General features: G+C 45.7%; 5 protein-coding genes across 6 annotated transcripts in view; 1 reads left to right on the plus strand and 4 right to left on the minus strand.

Annotated features, from left to right (window-relative positions):
- Nucleotides 1-324, minus strand: part of LOC307077078 (EH domain-binding protein 1-like protein 1) — a 29,149-nt gene extending 28,825 nt beyond the window's left edge. Inside the window, exon 1 of the mRNA XM_079738353.1 lies at nucleotides 1-324. This exon is cut by the window's left edge and continues 245 nt beyond it. The gene's annotated coding sequence lies outside the window, so the exon portion shown is untranslated.
- A 1,646-nt stretch (nucleotides 325-1,970) lies between these two features.
- On the minus strand, nucleotides 1,971-3,091 carry LOC307077106 (protein FAM89A-like). The gene is made up of 2 exons (XM_079738390.1): nucleotides 2,640-3,091; nucleotides 1,971-2,514 (listed from the first exon to the last, which is right to left on the minus strand). Exons 1-2 carry the CDS (start codon nucleotides 2,904-2,906, stop codon nucleotides 2,272-2,274), a joined length of 510 nt encoding a protein of 169 aa, XP_079594516.1. The 5' UTR covers nucleotides 2,907-3,091; the 3' UTR covers nucleotides 1,971-2,271.
- A 308-nt stretch (nucleotides 3,092-3,399) lies between these two features.
- Nucleotides 3,400-6,366, minus strand: znrd2 (zinc ribbon domain containing 2). 2 transcript variants are annotated; one of them, XM_079738805.1, is made up of 4 exons: nucleotides 6,302-6,366; nucleotides 5,717-5,868; nucleotides 5,415-5,499; nucleotides 3,400-4,804 (listed from the first exon to the last, which is right to left on the minus strand). In XM_079738805.1, exons 1-4 carry the CDS (start codon nucleotides 6,315-6,317, stop codon nucleotides 4,365-4,367), a joined length of 693 nt encoding a protein of 230 aa, XP_079594931.1. In that variant the 5' UTR covers nucleotides 6,318-6,366; the 3' UTR covers nucleotides 3,400-4,364. The 2 variants fall into 2 exon arrangements, with proteins under 2 accessions (XP_079594931.1, XP_079594932.1); XM_079738806.1 differs by lacking the exon at nucleotides 6,302-6,366 and adding an exon at nucleotides 6,275-6,299.
- Nucleotides 6,367-8,267: 1,901 nt separating this feature from the next.
- arr3a (arrestin 3a, retinal (X-arrestin)) lies at nucleotides 8,268-13,950 on the minus strand (the record flags this gene model as incomplete). The annotated part of the gene is made up of 15 exons (XM_079739080.1): nucleotides 8,268-8,293; nucleotides 8,778-8,827; nucleotides 8,947-8,970; nucleotides 9,112-9,195; nucleotides 9,324-9,461; nucleotides 9,990-10,062; nucleotides 10,202-10,286; nucleotides 10,467-10,602; nucleotides 10,757-10,833; nucleotides 11,681-11,740; nucleotides 11,907-12,097; nucleotides 12,203-12,247; nucleotides 12,356-12,416; nucleotides 12,618-12,648; nucleotides 13,943-13,950. 15 exons carry the CDS (start codon nucleotides 13,948-13,950, stop codon nucleotides 8,268-8,270), a joined length of 1,089 nt encoding a protein of 362 aa, XP_079595206.1.
- A 4,924-nt stretch (nucleotides 13,951-18,874) lies between these two features.
- The window catches only part of mcf2b (MCF.2 cell line derived transforming sequence b), a gene marked incomplete at both ends in the record, with an annotated part of 20,418 nt that continues 16,792 nt past the window's right edge, over nucleotides 18,875-22,500 (plus strand). The window contains 4 exons of the mRNA XM_079739081.1: nucleotides 18,875-18,925; nucleotides 20,858-20,992; nucleotides 21,470-21,586; nucleotides 22,268-22,417. Of these exons, the coding sequence (XP_079595207.1) occupies nucleotides 18,875-18,925; nucleotides 20,858-20,992; nucleotides 21,470-21,586; nucleotides 22,268-22,417 (453 nt within the window). The remainder of the gene's footprint in view (nucleotides 18,926-20,857; nucleotides 20,993-21,469; nucleotides 21,587-22,267; nucleotides 22,418-22,500) is intronic.

The raw sequence follows: 22,500 nt of genomic DNA on the forward strand, positions 1-22,500 counted from the left end.
GGGATGAACAGCAAGCTCCGACCTGACACCATGAGCAACACGAGTTGGGTAACGACCAAATGTCCACATGTAGGCCTAAGCTACCGAAGGGAATGCGTGTGCATGATTCACTGATTGTGATATAATTAAAGCGGAATCGAAAACGAATCTGACAAAGCAAGCCCCCATAAAGCGAGAAGTCAGTAGACCTCTCTGAGCTGACAAGAGAGCAACAGAAGCGATGTCTGGGTGAGCTTCAGGGAAACTCCAGTCCTCGGAGAGTAGTCCGGGAAAGAGATCCGACAGCTTGGTTTACAGGACGGACGCGAGTGACTAGAGGCTCTAGAATTAGTTCGCACTCCTCCCCTCTCACAAGTTGAAGAGACTGAGTTGGAGAAAGTAGGAGAGAGAGAGGGATAAGGAGAGGGAGAGAGAGAGCGCGCGCGCGCGCGCGCGAGAGAGAGAGAGAGAGAGAGAGAGAGAGAGATAGAGAAGTAGGCCTATGCAAAGGTTAGCCCGTTTGGCTCTATGCAAAGTCCTTTATCTTAGACGGTTCTCATGAGCAATGTAAGTAACCCATCGTAGACTTTGATCGCTGAGTGCCACCGCATCAGGCTTATCTGAGCCACTTTCATTCCACTTGATTGATTGACACCCAGACTGTCTGTACTGTACATGCTCAACGTCTGTCATGCACCAGTTTATAATGCACCGGAGATGCACCGGACATTTTAACTTGTTGTGCTGCTGCTGCGTCAAGCAGCGGCCAGAGGTGGCTCATAGTTAAATACAGAGCAATAGTTTCCATAGCGAACTATTGTGTGTGTTTGTGTGTGTGTGTGTGTGTGTGTGTGTGTGTGTGTGTGTGTGTGTTTGTGTGTGTGTGTGTGTGTGTGTGTGTGTGTGTATGTGTGTGTCATGGCACGGTGGGGTTTTTCCTGGGTGAGTGGAGGTGTATTTTTAGAGAGCTGGCTGAATGGACACGGGCAGCTGCATGGGAACAGCTCTGTCGTGACTCAGAGATGGCCCAGAATTCAGCTAGACACACACACACACACACACACACACACACACACACACACACACACACACACACACACACACACACACACACACACACACATACAGCTATACACCCCCACCATGGCCTCTCACACACACATGCAAGCATTTACATACAGGGACACGCAATTTGCATTGCCACACACACACAAACACAGACACACACACACACACACACATACACAAACACACACACACAAATTTCTAACCTCACCATATTGTAACTCCTACAAAACTGTACCCCTGGCCTCTTACCCCTGGGCCAGAGGCCAGGGGTAAGAGGTTGCTGATAAGAACTCAGGTAGACAAAAGGTAGCAAATAGAAAGAGTGATGCTCTTACAAGATGTGAGGACAGAAGATGGGTATGCAGATAATTAGAATAGAGTTCTAAACAGAAGCTGTAGGACACATAACTAGAATAGCAACACGGGGAATGAGCAGTCAGATGTAGAGAGACAATGCAGCATAGAGAGAGACGGTCAAGTTAGGACAGAAAAGAGACTGAGAATCAGGCGACAGCAGATAGAGTCAGAGGCATCTAGGCAGAATATAGTCTAACAATATCCAAACATATGTTGTTTATAAATAGAAGAGCATGGGTCGTTGTACTACCACCACGCCCCCCGCCCCCCTCCCAGATCACAGCAAATTGTTATTCACTTCGATAGGATGTTTGGTGGAAAACATAGTGCTCCCCCTGGAGGACATATCGTGCATTTTTACTGCTTGAAGGACGTCTATAAGATGCGTTGTTTTTTTCCAAGTACAGCATTATATCAAAGTTGATGGATTATATACTTTAAATTATATACTTAAAATATTTTCTATTGATTAAATGTCTAGAATAATGATCTGCCAACCTCATCAGCATATTTTAAGATAAACATCCATTTTCTAGTAAATAAACAGAAATCCGATGTATTTTTTTTATTGCAGTCAAACTAAATCCCATAAGCTTTGCTTTCGTTATCTTCCAGAAGCACCAAAAAGTGTTTCAGTACGCAAGGTTTTAATAGACATGATGGGGGGGGGCTCTGTTTGCACGTCTCCTCTGAAACTCGAGCTCACTGAGAGCCAGTTTCTCAGAGTGAATCTAAGTGAAAAACGAATGTTAACATATACCTCACAGATCAAACGCCTCCATGTCGTTCAAATGACACCGAACATGTAATCACCTAAGCCTTAGGTGATTATAGGTCCTTAGGCCAATGGAACGAGCCCTGAAACCACTAATCATTTGAGCTGCCGCTAGGGGGCGGCAGATGCAGGCAGGAGTCGGGCAATGAAGATACTGCAGTCTCCATGTCCCCATCTTCCTCGTCGTCTTTCTCGTCCTCGTCCTCTGAATAGTCGTTGTCCTCTGCATTGTACGACTGCTCGGAGAGAAGAGCGCTTCCCTTGTACTCCTGGACGGCCTCGTATTGTGACCACAGCTGGCAGAGAAGTGACACGTCCAACTGACGCACACCGACCTAGTGTGCGGCCACAAAAGGACTTATATATCATTTAGACGCACTCAACACATCGCAAGAGCAGACATTCAGACACGAACAGAATCGCGTTTGCTTGATAAAAGATAAAACATCACGTGACCCACCATCTCTTTGCGCAGCAACGCTAGAGCGCCGTCCAAGCCGACGTGCTTGCACAGACTGCCTGTTGACGCGTCCCCGCGTGCCCCCGCTGGGCTGAGGTCTGCCTCGACGCGCACACGCGTGCTCTGCACCTTTCCCATGTCACGCCAGGAGCCGCCGCTGGAGGTCAGGAACCCGCTGAGACTCTTGGGCAGCGGCGGTAGCCCCTCGGGGGAACACACGCAGCCGCCCTGATGTTCCTCACCGCTGGACTGCCGCGTCTCGTTCATCCTGCTGCTCACCAAGTTATGAACGTAGCCCCAAGTTCAGAGCATTTATTTCCCGAGATGTGCTGATGCTTTTCGGAAAGAGGCTATTATGCTTTACAGCCAAACGGACATCAAGCTTCATAAAAATAGAAAACTCATTAGTAACGTATTATGACAGCTATTTTTGCCGTCGCTTTCCTCCTTTGTCCCAGAAAGTCGGCCGACATCCCCAGTTGTAGCCAGCAGTGGACCCGCCCTCCGCCCCTAAACCCAGTTGCAGCCCGTAGTTGGTCAGAAGGGAAACTGACAGTCAGTCCCTCCCTGCTAGCCCATACTAGACGTTTGTAATAAGCAAAACAGAGCAGCTTTGTTGGCGATTACGCAGTCCTAGACGGTAAATAAACAAGCCCTTTACAGGTTTCCAAATAGGTCAGTAATTGTTGAGCTTAGTTATACATAATATACCTTTACAACATTCCACATACTCCTGCAGGCAGATATCAAACACAAGATCTTTACAGCAACATTTATTCAGGTAGCTTACAGAGCAGTTCAGCTAAATCCTCAGTACCCCTCACGTCCCACAGAACACGGTGTGAGGCCTGCATAGGTACGTGTCGAAGGTCTTAACTCTACCAACCAAAACATGTAGAGCCTCTGCGACTGACTCAACGTTTCCCATAGTGCTTTATCTCTGGGTAAGGGACAACAGAAACTATGCACTAGGAAGTAAGGCCCTATATACTAGTTCCAACGTTAAGCACATTTGGTGTACTTGCAAACAATAACTTGTAATAACTTGTAATACTTGTCTGAGGAATATTCTTCACAATACTTTTTTGCAAGTGTAATTCCCACAATGAATCCCAAAAGATATGACTGATCATCCAAATTCAGAACGCTACCGAGCTCATGCTAAAATATTGATCTCATATCCTACGTAACTTTTTTGTGAAGGGCCAAACATCCTCAAACTACGAGAGCTTGTTTTTTTGTAAATTAGTCAAATGACATGACATGTATATTTCAACAATAACAGTAATAATATACCTAAAAGGTTTTTATTTATTCTTTTCCCTTCCACACAAAAACCAAACCGACCAATCGGAAATCACCTAAACAGGCTTGATTAGGTAAATCTCAGATTGGTGGTCAAGAGTTTTGGACCAATAGTAGCAACCTGCAATAATATAAGTACACCTGTCCGTCCATTAAAAGTGTGGACCCCCCCCCCCCCCCCATTGAAGCAAAGCAGTTGACAGCAAAAAGTGAGGGTAACCAAACATCAGGGACGGCACTATCTCTGATCGGGTGCCCAGTAACATCCCTACTCCGCACTATGACCGTATACGTTGTACCACCTGACCCCAACCAGCCAACCAGAACCCAGCTGCTGCTGCCCCTATGGATCAGTTCATCTGCCATGGACTGTAGGCCAGGGAGGACCCGCCAGCCATCGCAGCGTTCCACAGCGCCGCTCTACTGGCTGAGCTCCCGGAGGCTCTGCAGAGACTTGGCACAGCTGGTGATCAGGCTGCACAGCTGGATGCTGGCCTCCAGGGAGGCCGAGGTCTGCAGCTGGCAGCTGGCCCAGCGCAGCTTGGTGAGGATGGCTTCCTCCGCCTCTCGCAGCACGGGCTGCTGGACGCCGGCCGGGCGCGGGGGGGCGGGCACGGGCAGGAGCGCTGGGGTGACCGACGCGGGGGCGGAGACAGCTACGGCGGAGGGAGCTGGGGGAGGGGCCGGAAGCAAGGCGCCTCTGAGGCCGGCGGCGGCCCCTTCGCAGTGCTCCGGTCTGGGCAGGGGGACGGACCCGCTAGCCTGGAGGCCGCCAGGGCCTACGTTGGGATCAGGGGCAGGCGGCTGAGAGGAGAGCTGCCTCTCCCTCACCTGAGAGAGGGCCGCCTGGGCGTTCAACGCTGCACACAAGGAGAATTTAGAATGGGTTAACGTGAGACTGGAAGAAAACAGGATGTGAAGGTCAATGTAAGTTTGCATCCATCCTTTACTATGGTACATTGTCATCATATTGTTAAGTGAGAGGTTGTCAGTCATTAAGCGGAGGCGCGGTGCCGGGCATATAGACAGCCGTGGGGAACCCTGAAAGAACATTTGTTTTTTTTCAAGTGTTTGAATCACGCAAAAGTCACAAAAGCAATCTGGCTGCATAAAGAAATATAGATGATGACACTGGCCTGGCCTGAGGAATCAAATTCGACCATGTAAATCTTAGTTGAGGACCCCCTTAGTATGGCTTCAAGAACAGCTCTGGTCAGGTATAAGAGATTGTTTGAAAAGCAGAGCCTGCTTTTCCTAGCCAGCAGAGCCGCCCAGAGCTCAGCCAGCAGCCCGGAGCGATGACTGGCCGGTCCTCACTGGCCTCTCCAACGAGGGTCAATACAGAGCTACTGCTAAGCATTCTTTGGAGTTCGACCAGTTGTATCGTTTGTGCGGGAAATAAATACTTCATTGTATTCCATCGTAGAGCATTAGTCCTTTTTCCTGGAAAAGGACAGCACATTAGGGTACCTGGGTTGTCTTTGTCGACGTCGGAGTCCAGCTCCTGGCACGATACACAGTAGTTCTTCTGCTGCTTGTCCTGGAGAAGGATCGTCTGTGTATCGTAAAAAACAATAAACCTCATGGAAGAAACAACAAACTCAACAAGCAACATACAAACTTTCAACTTCCTTCTTGTAGGCCCAAAAGCTAGGGCTGGGATGAAAATACCATGCAGAAGTGTCCAAGCTCCTGTCAGAACATTAGCATTATACCGTAACATAAAAGCCATTGTAAAGCATTGGCAGACACCAAAGAAGAGCACTCCTCACCCCACACGTTTCACAGCAATCCCCCAGCATCTTGAACCCTTTGAGCAGGTAGTCTCCCATTATCTTGCTGATTTTGTCCTGTCGTTCTCGGCGGGCCTCGATCACCTTCATCTCTGCGGCTGTTGGCGGCTCCCACTCGAAGTCTTCGTCATCTGGGATGGCAGGAATAAGTTGGTTATGCAGGAGCCGTGCTCCCAGACTGGGCATCCGTCTTTATCTTCCACCACACCCACCAATTCCACCCGTTCAATACACTTTAAATTTGACAATTTCAACCATGTCTTTAGAAAGGCACATAACATATATGTTAAATCAGGTTCCTTCGTATATCATTTAATCATTCACGAAATCACACAAGGTAAACTACAGACAAGAAGTCCACCTGCTCCTATTGAGGTTTAATTAATTTGAATCTTGAAATGAACGACTACAAAACAACAGTGAACCTTGCTATGTTAGCAAAGACTCACAGGCTATAACACAGAGCTACCTCGATGATATTAGGGTTCATGACCTAACGTAAGGTTTATATACGAAGCAGATAGTAAGCTTAATTACTTAAAGTTAGCTACGCAGTCTACAAACCTCCGTTCAAAGACATGTTGGTGAACTCGACGCATCCAAGGCGCGTTGTGGGTGACGCTCCGGTGTCACGCCGACGCCTGCTCTTCCTCTGCTGAAGACCCTGTGAATCATCCCACTCCAGCACCTCTGCTCCCCCCTACAGGCTATCTGAGAATAGCAACTTGTGATCAAGGAAATAACTGAAACTGATAAAACTGATAAATCCTAAAATACACAGCCATTTGCACGGGCCATTCTTAACTGTTATGTATTTCAACTCTCCCGAGTTTACGTAAGGGTGTTTGTAAACATTTGTAGTGTATGCATCATGTATGTCTGTATGTATGTCATATTTACAGTATGCTTCATATTTAGGCCTCATCATTTTCCTCTCTCTCTCTCTCTCTCTCTCTCTCTCTCTGTGTCTCTCTCTCTCTCTTTTCTGCTCTGTGAGGAAGCTAAAAGGAAGAATACGAGGGAATAGGTAACTAGATGTTTGTGTTCCGCTGGTTTAGTGTTAACATATATTTACAAATTTACACAGACAGTTTTTTCTTCATGTCAACGTTGCATTTTAGTCGGGTCAGAATGATCTGCATTCATGATTTATTTTGGACAATAACTTGGTTCCCATCTGTATATATGTAGCATTGTAGCAGGTAATGTTCCAGTGTCCCCACAGAGCTGACACAGCCTGTGTCTCTAGGCAGGTAGGTCTGCCTGTGTCTGTCAGTCTCAAGGGCCAGACTGTTGAGTCTATACATAGCTCACCTTCCTCAGTTTCTGACAGGTCAAGGTGGTCATATAGTCTGTCCTCATGTAATGTCTGGTCAGAGCCAAACAATGACAGGGTCCGATGATAGTCTGGTGAGGCCAGACTGCTGCCCTCAAGCAGTATGCGGTCAGAGGAGGTGAGATCGCTGAGGGGCTCCATGTTCTCCTCTTGGCAAGGGAGGGCCCTGTGATAGTAGGAGATGGGGTCACCTGCTTCTAGGAATTCATAGAATGGTATTGCTCTTTTTTGCATCCGTTGTTGGGGGGGGGGGCTTCCTATGCATGCTGAGAATGCTCTTGCAATTTGCAAGAGCATTTGTGTCTGTAATGCTACGCTTTGTGCTGTTGCTCGGAGGAGAGCTATGTGTGTGATGCCCGATGAGGCCCCTCCGCCCTCCGACCCTGTTAGCCTGTGTACAGACGCAGGGCCTGACAGCTGCAGCAGCTGGGGACGCTCTGGTGGAGCGGTAGGCCAAAGTTGTTCCGTCGCAATGTTTCTCTCTGAATAACAGGAAAGTCAACAAAATAATGAATACATAAAACTTATTGTATTTCATTCACATTAACGACGCTGCCGTTGAGTGGTAGTTCGTAGAGTTTGTTGTTCGTATAAAACAGCAGGATATTCAGTGCAACATCTTTTGTGTGCAAGTGCAAACTAATAGTCCCTCATGCAACCTCCTTGCAAATGAAAGCTGTTAGCTCACTTCTTTAAGCAGTGGCTGCTGTGGCATCCTAGCCACACAGCAAGTACTGTTATTGTGTGTTTGTGTGTGTGTGTGTGTGTGTGTGTGTGTGTGTGTGTGTGTGTGTGTGTGTGTAAGAATAACATAAATTCTGTAAATAACTATGAATGAGCTTGAGGAACATGTAGAATAGTGTATTCTGTAATTGCACTCAGTCATTTTGGTTTAATTACATCAAACTCGTACATATTCCATAGAAAAAATAGACATTATAGTGTTCCTCTCGTTGCCTCTTCCTTTGTCTTCCTCTGCCTTCCTCCACACCTATATCTCTGCCAGGTTGGCATCCTTTCTGCAAACAACCAAATGGAGAGCATCATTTCTACCATACAACAATAAAGATGCATTTTGTATTTACTGTTTACTGTCAGCAATAACAGTGACAAGTACATAGAAGTCATTGATATACGCACACGAGAATCAATCAATCAACATATCTACTGTATCGACCCTCACCTTAACAAGGGTCATTTGATTATTCTCCTCCATGACTCTGCAGAGTGAGAGGACACAGGGAAACATAAGTAACATCTTCCAGAACTTAAACACCTAGCGGCCATCTTGAATTTAGGGCCACCTGAATGCAGGATTCACCATTGAGTTCTACCACCCAGCTAGCGTTCAGAACAAAGATGGAACCAAGATGGCCGCTTAGGTAAAGAAGGCCCTTAGCACCAATAATTCATGAATGAGTTGCTGCACAGGTAGGATTTACAAGTAGGAGGAAGTGTTTCATATAATAATGTTGATACTTACACACTGCTCAGGTGGTCAGACTGGATGGAAGAGAAGATGAGAGCAACAAAGGTAAATCTCAGCGTCAATTTGGCAGCTATGTATGTGTGTGTCTCTGTATCTGTGTGTGTGCATCTGTGTATCTGTATATCTGCTTCTGTGTGTGTGTGTGTGTGTGTGTGTGTGTGTGTGTGTGTGTGTGTGTGTGTGTGTGTGTGTGTGTTTGTGTGTGTGTGTTATACCTGTGGGTTTTGGATGCATGAGGATTAACGGCAGTTCTAGTTCAACATCACTGTAATGACAAACATTGTTATAATTTTTATTCATAGTGTTAGTAGATATCGTATTGTAAAATCATAATACTATTAATCATTCATAACAATAAGTATGCAAGATGTGGACGGGACATACCTTCCAGTGAGTCCAGCCAGTAAGCTATAATGGAGAAAAGTAAATTAAGTATTAGATATGCCACCATGCCGAAGTAGAAACGGACTGAGGCTGCAATATAGCATTGCAATCAATAGGTGGCGACAATAAACTAAAATGTGCCAAAGCATCCAATCAGAAACCTACCCTGATCCGGCCACAATGAGGTGAATCTTGATCTTGTAAGAGACCATGATTCCCAGTGCGTCCTTTTCCATGCCTGCCCTTAAGCTGAATGAGACGAAGAATTGATCACTGCATTGTGAGCCCATATTTACCTCAATGTGAAACCCATTGGCTGATTTCAATGGGAAGTGTCTTTGCATAGTAGTGGCAATGCAATTAATGGGGGTCCGTACATGGTGGAGGAGGCCAGGTTTGTGTCCTCATCCTTCAGCCGTCCGTCGAGGGCCAGCCCCCTCTTCTCCTTGTTGTCTGACAGCAGAGGGGTGATGCAGAGGGTCTTCTCCAGGGTCCCATTGGCCTCCACCGTCTCACTGCAGATGCTCAAGGTTAGCTGGCTGATCTCTATTCACCTTTTGCATTTGCTCAATACCACACGTACTAGATTTGAATGTACAGAAACCAACCTACACACACACACACACACACACACACACACACACACACACACATGCACAAAGACACATACATACAACCCCCCCTACCCCCAATACACAGACACAAACACACAGAGACACACACACAAAATCACACACACACTCACAGGCCCACACACGCAAACACATCAGACACAGACACACACACACACACACACACACACACACACACACACACACACACACACACATAATCGAACACACGTACACACACACAGCCTTAAATCTAAAAAATAGAAACTAAAAAACAATAACAATTAATCCATTTAAAAAAGTGCTTTTGAAAGTCTGCCCTGACATGGACCAAGATCTATAGAGTCTTATCAGAGCAGCAGACAGCCTGCATTCAAACACACAAGAACTGGAGCCAACGAGACAAATATGTACTTCTATTTAGTCTCTTGCCTGAACTCCTTGTTCAGGACACACTTGGTGTACTTGTCGGCGGAGTAGAGGATGATGTCTGTGGCCTGGTCCACTGAGCACAGGGAGGAGAGAGACAAGGAGAGACAGGAAAAGAGATGGACAAACAGGTCATCATGTGGTTTAGCATCCCCAGGCGGAAGCAAACAAGAAGTGGACCACAGAAAGATCTCATGTCTTAGTGGAATACACACCCATGATTTTGATGTTCTTGACCGTTTTACTGGTCTCGTTGTTGACCTTGATCTTTATGGGGATGGAGTCACCGTGGAAGAAGAGCTGAGGACAAGAGCAACAAGAGAGTCACATGCGATAATTGCGATCATGATTAATTCTGCGGTGTAGACCCCAACGCGTGTGTGTAATGTATTGGAATATGGATATGGGGAATCAATCCATATGGTATAAAGCACTAAAATGTATTAAAGACTAAAGCCGGTAGAAAAGTGTCCACCCTACATCTCTGGCCATGGAGGCTTCTAGATGGATGGGCTTGTCCGACATCATGAAGTTCTTGCGGAGCTCGGTCCTGGGTCCGGCCCCCGCCAGGTCCGGGGCGAACTGGATTTTCCTGATGATGAGCCGAGAGGTGTCCCTGTTCCCCACAGTGATGGAGACAACAGGACATCATCACCAGGAGGGGCGGAGCAGACGGCCTCAGCAGGGAGGGGAGAGGGGAGAGGGCTGGGCGGAGGTGTGGAAGAGACATCAGGGTTTGGACAGGGAGCTGTGGGAGGGGGGACACTCACTTCTTCTCTATCTTCTCATCTGGGTTGTCGGCCTCCATGGCGAGGTACGTCCTCACCTCAAAGTCCACGCCGCAGGCCTGCATGGAAACACGGCTTTACGTGTTGAACGGGGTGTGTGTGAGTGTGTGCGTGTGTGTGTGTGTGTGTTTGAGAGACCTTTCCACACATCCGAAACGGCTGTCTGTTTCATAAGGGAATGTATATCTCCAGAAATAACCGGATGTTGGTTTTAACACCCATATAATTATCATTATTCTTCCCCCTGTAGGGTCTGCACAATCACTAATTTGTAAACCACAGTTGGTCCATTGTTGTTATGATGACAGCTTGTTCTCAAGCATATCAGCTAACAAACCCAACATGAGGGCTGTCAATGAAAGGGGTTAGACGGTATTGGATGAGGTAGGATATACTTTCTATATGGAAGAGGCATTTCTGACCAAGATGCTAAAATACCAACCCAGGTACAGGACTATCGCCATCATCTTGGGCTCCAAATGTGAACTGATGTGTTTATTCTTGCCAGGCTAGGTATTGTTGAATCTGTCAGAGGCCTCAGAATGCTGGACCTCTAAAATGAGGGCCAACCAACACATCATCTTTTCCCTAATAGGCAACAGAGGAGATGTTCTGTGGAGCACTCCTGTATATGTTCAGTGTAGTTTTGTGTTGTGAACACAATACTACGATAACCCAATATATTCTACTGCTGCTCTACCTTGCTGCTGTACTCTCCTGTCAAGGTCACTTGTCCCTGCACAATCTGACGATACCTGGGCCATTGTATTTACTACTTCCATTGTGTGTGTGTACGTGTGCGGAGTTGTGTGTGAAGTTTTACCACTGGCCATGGTGAACATATTTTTTTGGTCACTTCCCATCTGAATGTGTTGGCATGCAGAGAACAGATGTTCCTTTGTTTACCTTGCCCTTATCGTCCGGTCCTGGCTGCAGAACGACCGAGCAAGGGAGGTTGTTGGGTATCTAGGAACAGAAACAGAAAATTGAACAGAAATGGTGAAATGAATGGGGTTTCACATCCTCCTGAATGCATTGTTTGCTGTGTGGGTGATGAGATAACGATCAGCTTTATGTTGATACATGTATGTATGTATTTGATACAAGTGTGTGTGCGGAGGTGCTGCCCTACGTCGAAGGTGAACGGGTAGGCGTTATCCCCGGCCTTCTTCATCAGGGTGTCGTGCATGATGCTCAGCTTGGGCTGGTGGCTCTCAGGGTAGATCTGGATCTGTTCGTACCAGATGTCCTTCCTGAACGACAGGCCAATCACGTCCAGGTCCTCACGGCCATAGCGGAAGGCGCAGGTCAGCTGCACGAACACTGCCACCAACAAACAACCACAGACGGTGCGGTCGTGAGGAGGCTTTGGTTTGAGCTAGAGGTTGGATTTCATGTTTCAGTCCCTGAACTCATCTCTGATGTTACCTTTCCTGCTCCCGAAGTCTTTGGGGTCCAGCTTCACAACCCCATCTGTAAACATGTGAAGCTGATCACGGATCTTATGACAGCTTGTTGCTGCACATAACGGAGCCTAAGCATCCAGCCCTGAAGGCTGAATGATACAAACGAGGACCTCACCCACGCTGTCCACCTTGGTCACATGGTCCACGTAGTCTCTCTTTCCCAGGTAGAGGCTGAGCTGAGGAACAGATGGAAAGGAATGCTGTGGTCAGGGTCAAATTTATGTGGACACAGTTGATTTTGGATTTGCTAACAATCATTTGTTAATTTGCAATTCATAGCAAAGCACACAACTTCACTGAAATGACTTCACTGAGATAATGAATGTATTAGTAGCATAAGTAAATATATTTCAAATTGTTAAGTCACTCATACTCACTCCCCCATTCCCACTGGTCTTCTTGTACACCCTGAGAATGATAGAACACAAAATGATAGGAGGCAGACACCTTGTCGGAGAGGTCAGGGGACAAGCAACCCAACGCTACAAGGCCTAAAGGAAAGACTACATTTTACAAGATGCTGTATGAGGAGGTATGATTCTGTGTAACTGATATGAAGACCAATGATTTCCTCCTGGAAGGACACATGGTGGCGGATATTGCTCAACCAATGTAAAGATAAGTTAAGTACAGTATAGTCCAAACAGTATACTGTCTAAATTCTGATGTTCAAATGCCAAATGAATGAATGAATGAAGACGCTGATAGCGCTTGGTCAGCACGCGAGTACATGGCGTCTGAAAAGTGTTTAGTGACTATCATAGGTTGGCAGCTGTGTAAAGTAGAAAAGTAATGGTAGGAAAGGTGAAAGAAAATGGATATTGGTGGAGCTGGAGAGTGTTGATCTGATCATGTCCGCCACTGGCTCCGAGCTTACTCATTAGCCACTAGCTCGAAACCACAGTGGCGATACACATTTTCTGTGCTCTAACAATTACATTTGACTTTGTATGTTTTATTGTAATGCTACATTATGAAAGTGTATTATGGGACCCATTGCCCTCCTACCATCTCTGGGAGGAGGGATTCCCACTCTGTGTGGCTCCCCAAGATGTCTTTATAATTAATGGGGGTTTTCTTGTTCTTGGAGGATAAGGGGGTGTCCTAAGAGGTGGCATGTGAACCTCTTTGAGACTGTTACAGTGAGGAAGGGCTATACTAATCAACTCGATCTGTACTTGTTGTAATGGTTGTAATGGCGGACGTCGGAGATGGTCTTGGCAGCGACCAGAAGGACAGTAATCCCTCCTATCAGATCTAGTTAGCCTGTAAGTGTGGAGCAGCTGAGAAGCTGCCAGTGTGGACCCAGCACATTTAATGCAGGTGTCCGCCTAATATCCTAAGGCCATTTCAGGTTTAAAGAACCATTGTTGTGACCTGAGCGCATCTAGACTTTGAGCCCTTTAAAGAGGGGGTTCTTCCAGGGTGAAGGTCAATGCGCACATCTGCCCTTCTCCTCCTCCTAATGCTGCAAGTCTTCCTTTTATCTCAGTTTTTTTTTTGTTTTTATATTGTTACAGTACTGTACAGTACAGCTACTGTAGACTTGGTTATGTTATTACTAATGTCTTTCAAAGGCTGTTCTATGTGTATGACTTGATTTATTCACGTGTGATTCACATGTTGCACATGACATCCTACCATTTTCAATACATTATTGTGTTATAAAAATGTGTGTTTAAATGACCAGAGAAGCACTTACTTGGCCATTTCGTGGAGGGCCTCAGTAGTGTCTGTTGAAAAAACAACAAAAACAACATGATGAACCGCATTGTGGTCATTGACGTTGGGAGTTTAGAGTGGATGGATAGCCGTTGTGACCCTCTGACTTCTGTCATGCGGCATATCATAGATTCTCTAAGATAACACAGGGCTAATCGTATTGACTGAGATTACAGCGTCGTCGTTAGGGCTTCCTAAGCTTAAAGCCTCTGTCATGCAACCGACGCACGCCTCCCAGGGGGATCCTGGCCGGATTTACCCGACAACAAGTCATGCAGCCATCTACACGCCTTCCATGGAGCCGCTGTTATCTGGTGCTAGCCCCGGGCCCTGCAAGCCTCTCCCAGTACTACTGAGGTGATAGCGCCCGTTCAGTGGACGGATACAGTTAGTATCAAAGTAATGAGTTGGGATAGTTCTCTTTAACCATCTGCATTGAATTGGGCCTTTCCCACGCTGGTGCAAACATTTATTCCCTGTACATATTGCGTAACCTCTACCTTTTTTTTTATTACTGCAAGGCATAATTATTAAAGCAGTCGTGCGAGAGAGCTGGCCGCTGCTTCAGAAAGATCAATTTGTGATGGCCATAAGTATAATAATTAGTTAGCATCGATAGCACTCCCTGTATCATGTCCTGGATAACAAGCTGTTAGTTTTAGGTAGCGATGGTTGTCGGTTAGCGATCCTGTCTCTTTAGTGCTTTTAGTTAGTGACAAGATGATAAAAAATGAAATAAAATCTCAACATGGAAAACATGGACGATAAAATATATAAAATATATGTTGAGGTGCTCTTGGAGAATGTGTCATGATGGTAGTGCAAATAATAACGTACTGTAGTGCAAGGATACAATTTTGAAGTCAGCATTAAATATTGACAATGAAAGGGAATAATCTAAGCATATTAATAATTTAAAAAGTATAGTAGTGCAAGGCTAAAGTCTAAGAAAGCCAGTATTAAATATCTAAACAGGCAACAGTAATAATGTAAACAGTAGAATAGACAGTCAAGGCCAGGGGAAGGAGGGAGGGGTTGTGCATAAGGTTGTGCCTCATGGACATAGACATACTCCATGTCAAACTATAACTCACTAAGAGTTGTTCCAATGAATAAATTCATTATTTTCCCAAATCTCCTAGTTGTGAAGCAGATTGTAGATTTGAGAGGTTTTCTAAACAAGCTTTCTTTGTCCTTCTTTGTCTTTGCATTTGTGATGCAGGATATATCCGGCAATGCATCTATCTAGCTAAACCATAGGTGGAGGCCTACCTGTCAAAAATCGTTCCTCAGAGTCTTGTAGGGTCCAGGTAGGAGTGCAGAGTAGTCTAGTAGTCTAGAGTTGACTTTTAGTCCAGCTATACCCCAGCTATAGCTCTCTCTCTCCCTGCTTTTCCCCCACTGAAGCGCCGCCCCATGGCCACCCTGGTGTGATGGTGTAATCCAATTAGGCAGGCTTTTTTTTGGACAAGAAGGGTTTAAAAATACTGGCAATGGGGATGACAAGGCAAGCATAGCGGGCTACTACTGGGAGACTAATCCCTCCAGTAACCCCAAAAGAGTATCCCTCAGAAGAGCATCTAAGAAGGACATGGATCAAGGTTTTATTTTATTTTATTTATACCTATGCATTACATATATACTAATAAAATGGTTTGAAGGCGTAGAGCAGATGAAAGTCTGATCATTCTAGCAGGATGGATCCGTGGCCTGAGCTTGTTCAAAAACAGCTTTATAAAGCTCAGTCCGGATCCATGGCCGAGCTGGTTCATTACAGGCTTTATAAAGCTCCGTCTGGATCCGTGGGCCGAGCTGGTTCAAAACAAGCTTCATAAAGCTCAGTCCGGATCCGTGGGCTGAGTTAGTTCGGTACAGGATTTATAAAGAACAGTCCGGATCCCTGGCTGATCCACCCGCTTCAGAACCCTGCTCACTGCTTAACTTGAGTGTTGAGCTGGTATAAACAAATGGTCAAGTACATTTTTTAAGGTAAAGATTTATATATATATTTTTTAGATTACAACATGCTTAAACATGAATGCCTTTACTTTAATATTGGGAATATTTCTATGAAGGTATTACCTCTAACAACTCATTTCAACAGACATGTTTGGTTATTGTCTGTGTCCATTTTGTACTTAAAAAGAGAATATTTGTATGCGTTAAGTGCAGCAAAGGAAAGCCATCTGAACACAGGCAGAATATAACAATATCTATACCCTTTGTGTCAAATGCATCATTGAAACTTCAGGCGTCAGGCTGTTCTACCGGCTATAGAGTCATGTTCATATACTATTGAAAAGAAAGGACTGTTCCACTATTGTGTTGATCCCGAGTTGTTTAATGAATTAATTATCTAAGGCACTAACAAAACACACCTGAATTCCCGTCAGTAATTATTAAACCATCTATAAGCACCCACAAAGCAATTGATATCGTACACAATGCACATTTCAGAATATACCTATGGTACAAAATACATTGTAGCAAGGTCCTGACAAGGACGCAGTGTTGAGATGTTGAATCTGGTTTAATGTAAAGGTTTGTAGATTATGACACATGACCTTGTGCTCTATGTTGCCATCCAGGAGATCTCTTGGAGTGTGTGTGTAGACGGATGGTTTAACCTGTGCACACTGATGACTCAATGTGCACCAGGTGTGCAGCTTCACCGAGCCCCAAGGTATGTAATCAAGGTACACAAAGTGCTTAACACAGGGAGACACTAATAGCCGAGCAATACATATACACAACAAAGAAAATGCAAGCAATACACAACAGAAACACACAATAGTATACATGACATCAGGTAATTAATAAACTGCCTGTCTACATAGATTATAGATACCTATCTAGTGTCGAAACACAGGCGGTTATTGCTGAGTGGCCAACCACAAACCCGTAGGTCTGTTGGATCAGCCTTCCCGGTTCCAGGAGCCTGGTTCTGCTGCCTCCTATCGTTTCCAGAAGGCCCATGTACACTTCAAATAAACATGACAGATCCAATCCACTGGGAAGGTAATTAGATAAAAAGACTACTTGCTATGAATTCAGACGTTTATATGGTAGCCTGCGTATTTTCGCAGGACATGTCTTATTGACCCTGGCTGTGTGTGTGTGTGTGTGTGTGTGTGTGTGTGTGTGTGTGTGTATGTGTGTGTGTGTGGATAAGATACTGTTTATACAAAAATATATATTTACAACAGGGCTTTATATTGTGGCACCTCTTGCAGTGTGTGTGGCAATGTCTGGCTGGCAGACAACCATCTATTCTATAGATGGAGGGGGGAGACGGGACTCCAATACATATATATAGTCTCCCCCTTGTGAGCTTCCTGATATAACGATTAGTCAGAGCTGTCTGGTCGTCTACAGCTGCTTCACCTCCAGGGCTGCATCAGCTGCTGCTCACTGATCAGAATTACCCTGTACTATGATTACTGTACTATGATTACTGTACTATGATTACTGTACTATGATTGCTTTGTACTATTATTACTGTATTATTATTGCTTTGTACTATGATTACTGTACTGTGATTACTCTACTTTGATTACTATGTACTATGATTACTATGATTACTCTACCATGATTACTCTACTTTGATCACTATGTACTATCATAACTATGCATGATGATAACTATGTAATATGATTACTTGTACTATGATTGCTTTACTATGATTACTCTGTACTATGATTACTGTACTATGATTACTCTGTGCTATGATTACTGTACTATGATTACTCTGTGCTATAATTAATGTACTATGATTACTGTACTATGATTACTCTGTACGATGACTCTGTACTATGATTACTGTACTATGATTACTCTGTATTATGACTCTGTACTATGATTACTGTACTATAATTACTGTACTATTGTTACTCTGTACCATGATTACTCCTGCTGAGCTCCACCCTGGAGAGCTCCACCCAGCCTCTGTCGCACAGATCCCACAAGGCCTCTCACAAAATTATTCCATCCACTTTGGCCTACAAATGACCTAATGTTTGAGTTAAAGGCCTCTAGAAACGTGTGCTCATAAATAAATGTATATATTTTTTACTTTATTCTATAGAAGTGGACCGTAAAAACTGATCCTAAAAAGTTTTTATTTTAAATTTAAATCATATTGATCTTGGCATATAATAGTGTCTACTGGCCTGAGGAATGCTTATGGAAACCGGGAGTTGACATGTTTCAGTTTGACATTGATCGATGCGGAGACGGACAGGTGAGAGGTTGAGGCGGGTTAGTCTATAGCGCCATCTGCTGCTGCAACCCCCGCGCTGCACCGTCTCTCTGGCTTACCTTTTTCTTTCTCTCTTTCTTTTTTCTATTTCTTTCTCTCTTTCTTTTTTCTATTTCTTTCTTTCTCGTTCTTTACTTATTTCTTTCTGCTTCTCTTTTGGCTTTCCATCATTCTGAAATGATAATCAGTAAATATAAATACGTTGTCTTTAAGTGTAATAGCGTATACAAGTCTACAGGCCGGCACCCATAGAGCAGAGATTGAGTTTGGGCTTTAGTAGAACAGGTTGGGTGCTTGACGCTGCGCTGTAAGCACCATGTGGGGGGGCTGATCCGGGATCTGCGTGAGGTCCTGGAGAGGACATCGTGTCACTGCGCACATCGCAACAAACATCGGAGCGCAACTTCTTCAGAGTTGACGTCAGGTGCGCCACGGGACACGCCCTTACCCACGCGACGGGGCGCACCGCACGAGACGCTGAGTTGGAGATCTGCCCGGAAATATGCTCGTCGCCGCACCGTCCGCGTGGTCACTCACTGCAGCAGTAGGTTACCGCTCCCGCCTCCCGGTCCCGCCTCCCGGTCCCGCCGCAGACTTTACCGGGCGGTGAAGCCAGCGGAGTTTGACGGAGAGGGCGGCCGCAGAGACGCTGCCATGGCCGAGGCGAACCCGCTGCGGGGGTTCCCGCGTCTCCGCCGCGCCGCGGTAAGGGGGATGCTGTGGGAGCGGGGCGGGAGGGATGCTGCAGCATGAAGAGATGAGGGAGAGATGATGAGGGAGAGGTGAGGGAGAGAGGCTAGCTGTTCTTGGCTTGCAGTGCCTCGTGCTGCGGCAGTGGGGCTCGGGACGTAATCCAACTCCAATATGTACATATTTAATGCATCCCCAACAGTGGTGCATTTAATATGGTCCAATTTGAATTTAGCGTTTCTTAAAAAATGAGTTTGTTGCTACTGCAGTCCAGGAAGGGCAATGACAAACGCACGCACAAGTGTGCGTGCGATCCGTGCCTGCGACTCTGTGTATCACATAGTGGCCATCTGCGGATGCAGAGGCATATGTATTTCAACGCGTGTTAAAGTTAGACAGCGTAGTGGCTTATTGCGCAGCCACGGATCCAAAGACTGGGGAGTAGATTTGTTAAATGCTGACTCCCACAACCGCAGTAAAGTAACGCCAGAGCTTTTTTTAATACTGATCGATACTATTATTGTATTCATTTCATGTATTTTTCCATGTCAGTGTTTGGAATGGTCTGCCATCCTGGAGGGAGCCTGGAGATCACATGTTCATGTCTAACTTTACGGTTAGCCTGCAGGCTGTCGTCCCACTAGCTGATATACACCGGTCTCAGAGCATAGCACGAAGCAGCAGGACACCTGAGCACAAACATAACCCGAGAAGCCAGTGTTGTGTAGGAGGAGCACATCCTACATTCACTACAGAAACATTATATCATCGGTGTGTTTATCAAGTAGGCCTCCAGGGTGACTCACACCACATCTACACAGGCCCTCGCCTAAATTCAGTTTGCAATATATGCTTCCAAATTTACCTTTTTGTGTTTACTTACATGGTTCATGTTTAATAATGCCACGTAGATATGGTCTATCTATGGGATGAAAGTGTGTATTGTTGCACCTGGCTTAAAACATGATTATGCAAAATGGGTAACCAGGTACTCTCCCCATCTTGTGAGTAGAAACCACATTATTAACACACATCTGTATAATTAATATCCTGTTTAAACAGGATACACAGAACATATTTGAGGTGTAAAAGCCTTCTGTAGTGGCACAACATTCTTATGTTTATTAAACATTTTGTAGTTGTAGAAATAGTTATATAATATGTATAATGTTATTGTTAATAATATTAAGTAACTTAATAGCTTGAAGCTTTAATTAAGTCTTTTTTTACAAGCTTAAACATTGTGTTTAACTAACTCCACAACATAATTGGATGGCCACGATCACATGTTGCAGAAACTGTACAGTTGGTACTTAAATTGACAACCAATCGTTATTTTTCATTTTTTTTCATGCACACTCCTCTATAATACTTTTGGAATCATACAAAATTTGAGTGCTAGCTCACTGACAGAATTACAACACACAGTTGTATCTCGGCTACTTTTCTCAAATCAAGATGAGCTTGCATGCATCTATATGTGTGGTGGAGAGACACATATGTTCTAATTTAAAAAAATAAAGGACCCAGTGAAGTTATTCCTCAAAAGACATGCCTGATACATAACAACAACATTCTGTGTATCATTGAAATGTTCCTTCAAGGTCTGACAGTGCTAGGGACAGGATAGCACGGACAGGAATGAGTGAGGGCTTGATTGGCAGGGTGAGTGATGGAGCGAGAGAGACAGCGGAGAGCTGAGAGGATGAGCACTGCTTGGGGAGGGATTGTCTCTGAGGCTGGTTGCTGATGCTGTAACAGGGCCTGTGGAGATAGACATCAGCTGAGTGGACATAGGCATTAAACCGTCCCGCTCTGCTCTCCTCTCAACTCCTTTCCAATCTCTCCTCGCCTTTAGAAAATACACCTCTTCTTCTCCCTCATTCTCTACTCTGTTCCATCATTCTTATCGGCTCTAATCTATGACATGATCTTCTCTTCTTCTAGACTTCTTTCCCAGGTAACCTTCACCTGATCCTTGTGCTCCGCCCCTCTGACCTGATAAGCCCCGCCCCCAGCCCCTCCTCCAGCACTGACCTGGGCTTCCGCTTCAGTCAGGATGACTTCCTGTTGAAGATGCCGGTAAGAAAGGCAGCGAGGATATCTGTAAAAAACCAAAGCACCAGTCCACGACCTAGTATACCGTTATCACAGTTAAACCGGCCCAATGCCAGGCGGGCTGTGTCTGCATGGTGTGCATGCACCCCTGTTCCCAGGTGGTCTCCTCTCACGTTATAGCGTCTGGATCCAGGGGCTCCATATCTGCATCACCAGCGAGAGAAGGGGCGGGACTAGTGAGCAGGCTTCTGGACTTCAGTAGAGGAATGCCTTGATTATGCGACGAGTTTCAGATATTGCGTTGTAAAATGCTTTGTCCCAAAACTCGCGACCTATTCTCCTTGTGATGTTCTTGTCCTTCTCGCTCCGGGGAGATTGAACTAACGCGCTCGAGGAAAATAGGGAATAGAAGTCGCGTTTGGGTCGACCAGATTAGCGCTAGATGCGTGGCCCCCTGGTCCTGACGGAAGGCGGGCTGTGCTGAGTTGTCTTGTGCACCAGGTGGTGATGCTGCGCTCGGTCGGAGATCTGCTGCGCTACATCGACGAGCACCACCTCACCACAGAGTTCACCGCAAAGGTGGAGTACTGCCAGAGCGACTGGGTGGTCCTACGCAGGGTAAGTGGTGCTCTACCCCCCATGACCTTGACCCTCACAAAACTCTCAGAGCAGAGGAATGATGACTGATAATGGTCCATTAAAGCTTCAGTAAGAGTAGTCTGATAGTCTCCAGATAGTCTGACAGACAACATGAAACACACATTGAATTATACTGAGGTGAGCTAATGCCCTGTGAGGACAAGGAGGGCGTGGGGATGTCATCCCAACCACATATAAATGGATATCATCATCGGGATGGTGCTTTAAGTGCTCCTGTTATGGATGATCAAATCCCTAGGGATTAGGAGCTCACATCTACTCTACCTCCAACCCACCTGCTAGGAAATGCATCATGGTATAGAAATGGCTTGGATCCTTTGGTGTATAACTGGAGTAGTCTTAAAGTAGACCTTCTTGTGCTAAAGTAGTAAACAAGTGACAACAGTCAACGAAACATAGAAACTAAAGCTTTTACGTGCATGTGTGTGTGTATCTCTGAACGTTCTTGGTTGTGTTTGTCGGTGCGTGTATGTTTGTGTGTGTGTGCATATGTGCGTGTGCGCACATATGTTTGTGTGTGCGTGTGTGTGTGTGGGTGTGTGTGCATGTATGTATGTGTGTCTGTGTGTGTGGGTGTGCGTGTCTGTGTCTGCATGTATTTGTGTGTGTGTTCGCGCGTGTGTGTCTATGTGGCCCCAGGCCATCGAGAGCTTTGCGGTGACGGTGAAGGAGATAGCCCAGCTGCTGCAGGGCTTCGGGTCGGAGCTGGCCGAGACGGAGCTCCCTGACGAGGCCGGGACCATCGAGTTCCTGCTGACCTCGCACACGCTCAGATACCGCCAGCTCAAGGTGGTCACGTGACCCCTCTCGCCGTCTTCTCTGCCTCCGTCTCTGCCCTTGAAACACTCTGTCCTCGTTTGTCGCCCTCACTG

The sequence above is a fragment of the Pollachius pollachius genome, assembly GCF_949987615.1.
Source record: "Pollachius pollachius genome assembly, chromosome: 6".
In the NCBI taxonomy this organism is placed as follows: Eukaryota; Metazoa; Chordata; class Actinopteri; order Gadiformes; family Gadidae; genus Pollachius; species Pollachius pollachius.

Coding starts and splice junctions, on each gene's coding strand:
- znrd2 (XM_079738805.1), bottom strand. Junction 5,500..5,716: donor ATTGCTGTGAAACGTGTGGG/GTGAGGAGTGCT, acceptor TACGATACACAG/ACGATCCTTCTCCAGGACAA. Junction 4,805..5,414: donor CGTCGACAAAGACAACCCAG/GTACCCTAATGT, acceptor CCTTGTGTGCAG/CGTTGAACGCCCAGGCGGCC.
- LOC307077106 (XM_079738390.1), bottom strand. CDS start 2,906: ATGAACGAGACGCGGCAGTCCAGCGGTGAGGAACATCAGGGCGGCTGC. Junction 2,515..2,639: donor CGTTGCTGCGCAAAGAGATG/GTGGGTCACGTG, acceptor GCCGCACACTAG/GTCGGTGTGCGTCAGTTGGA.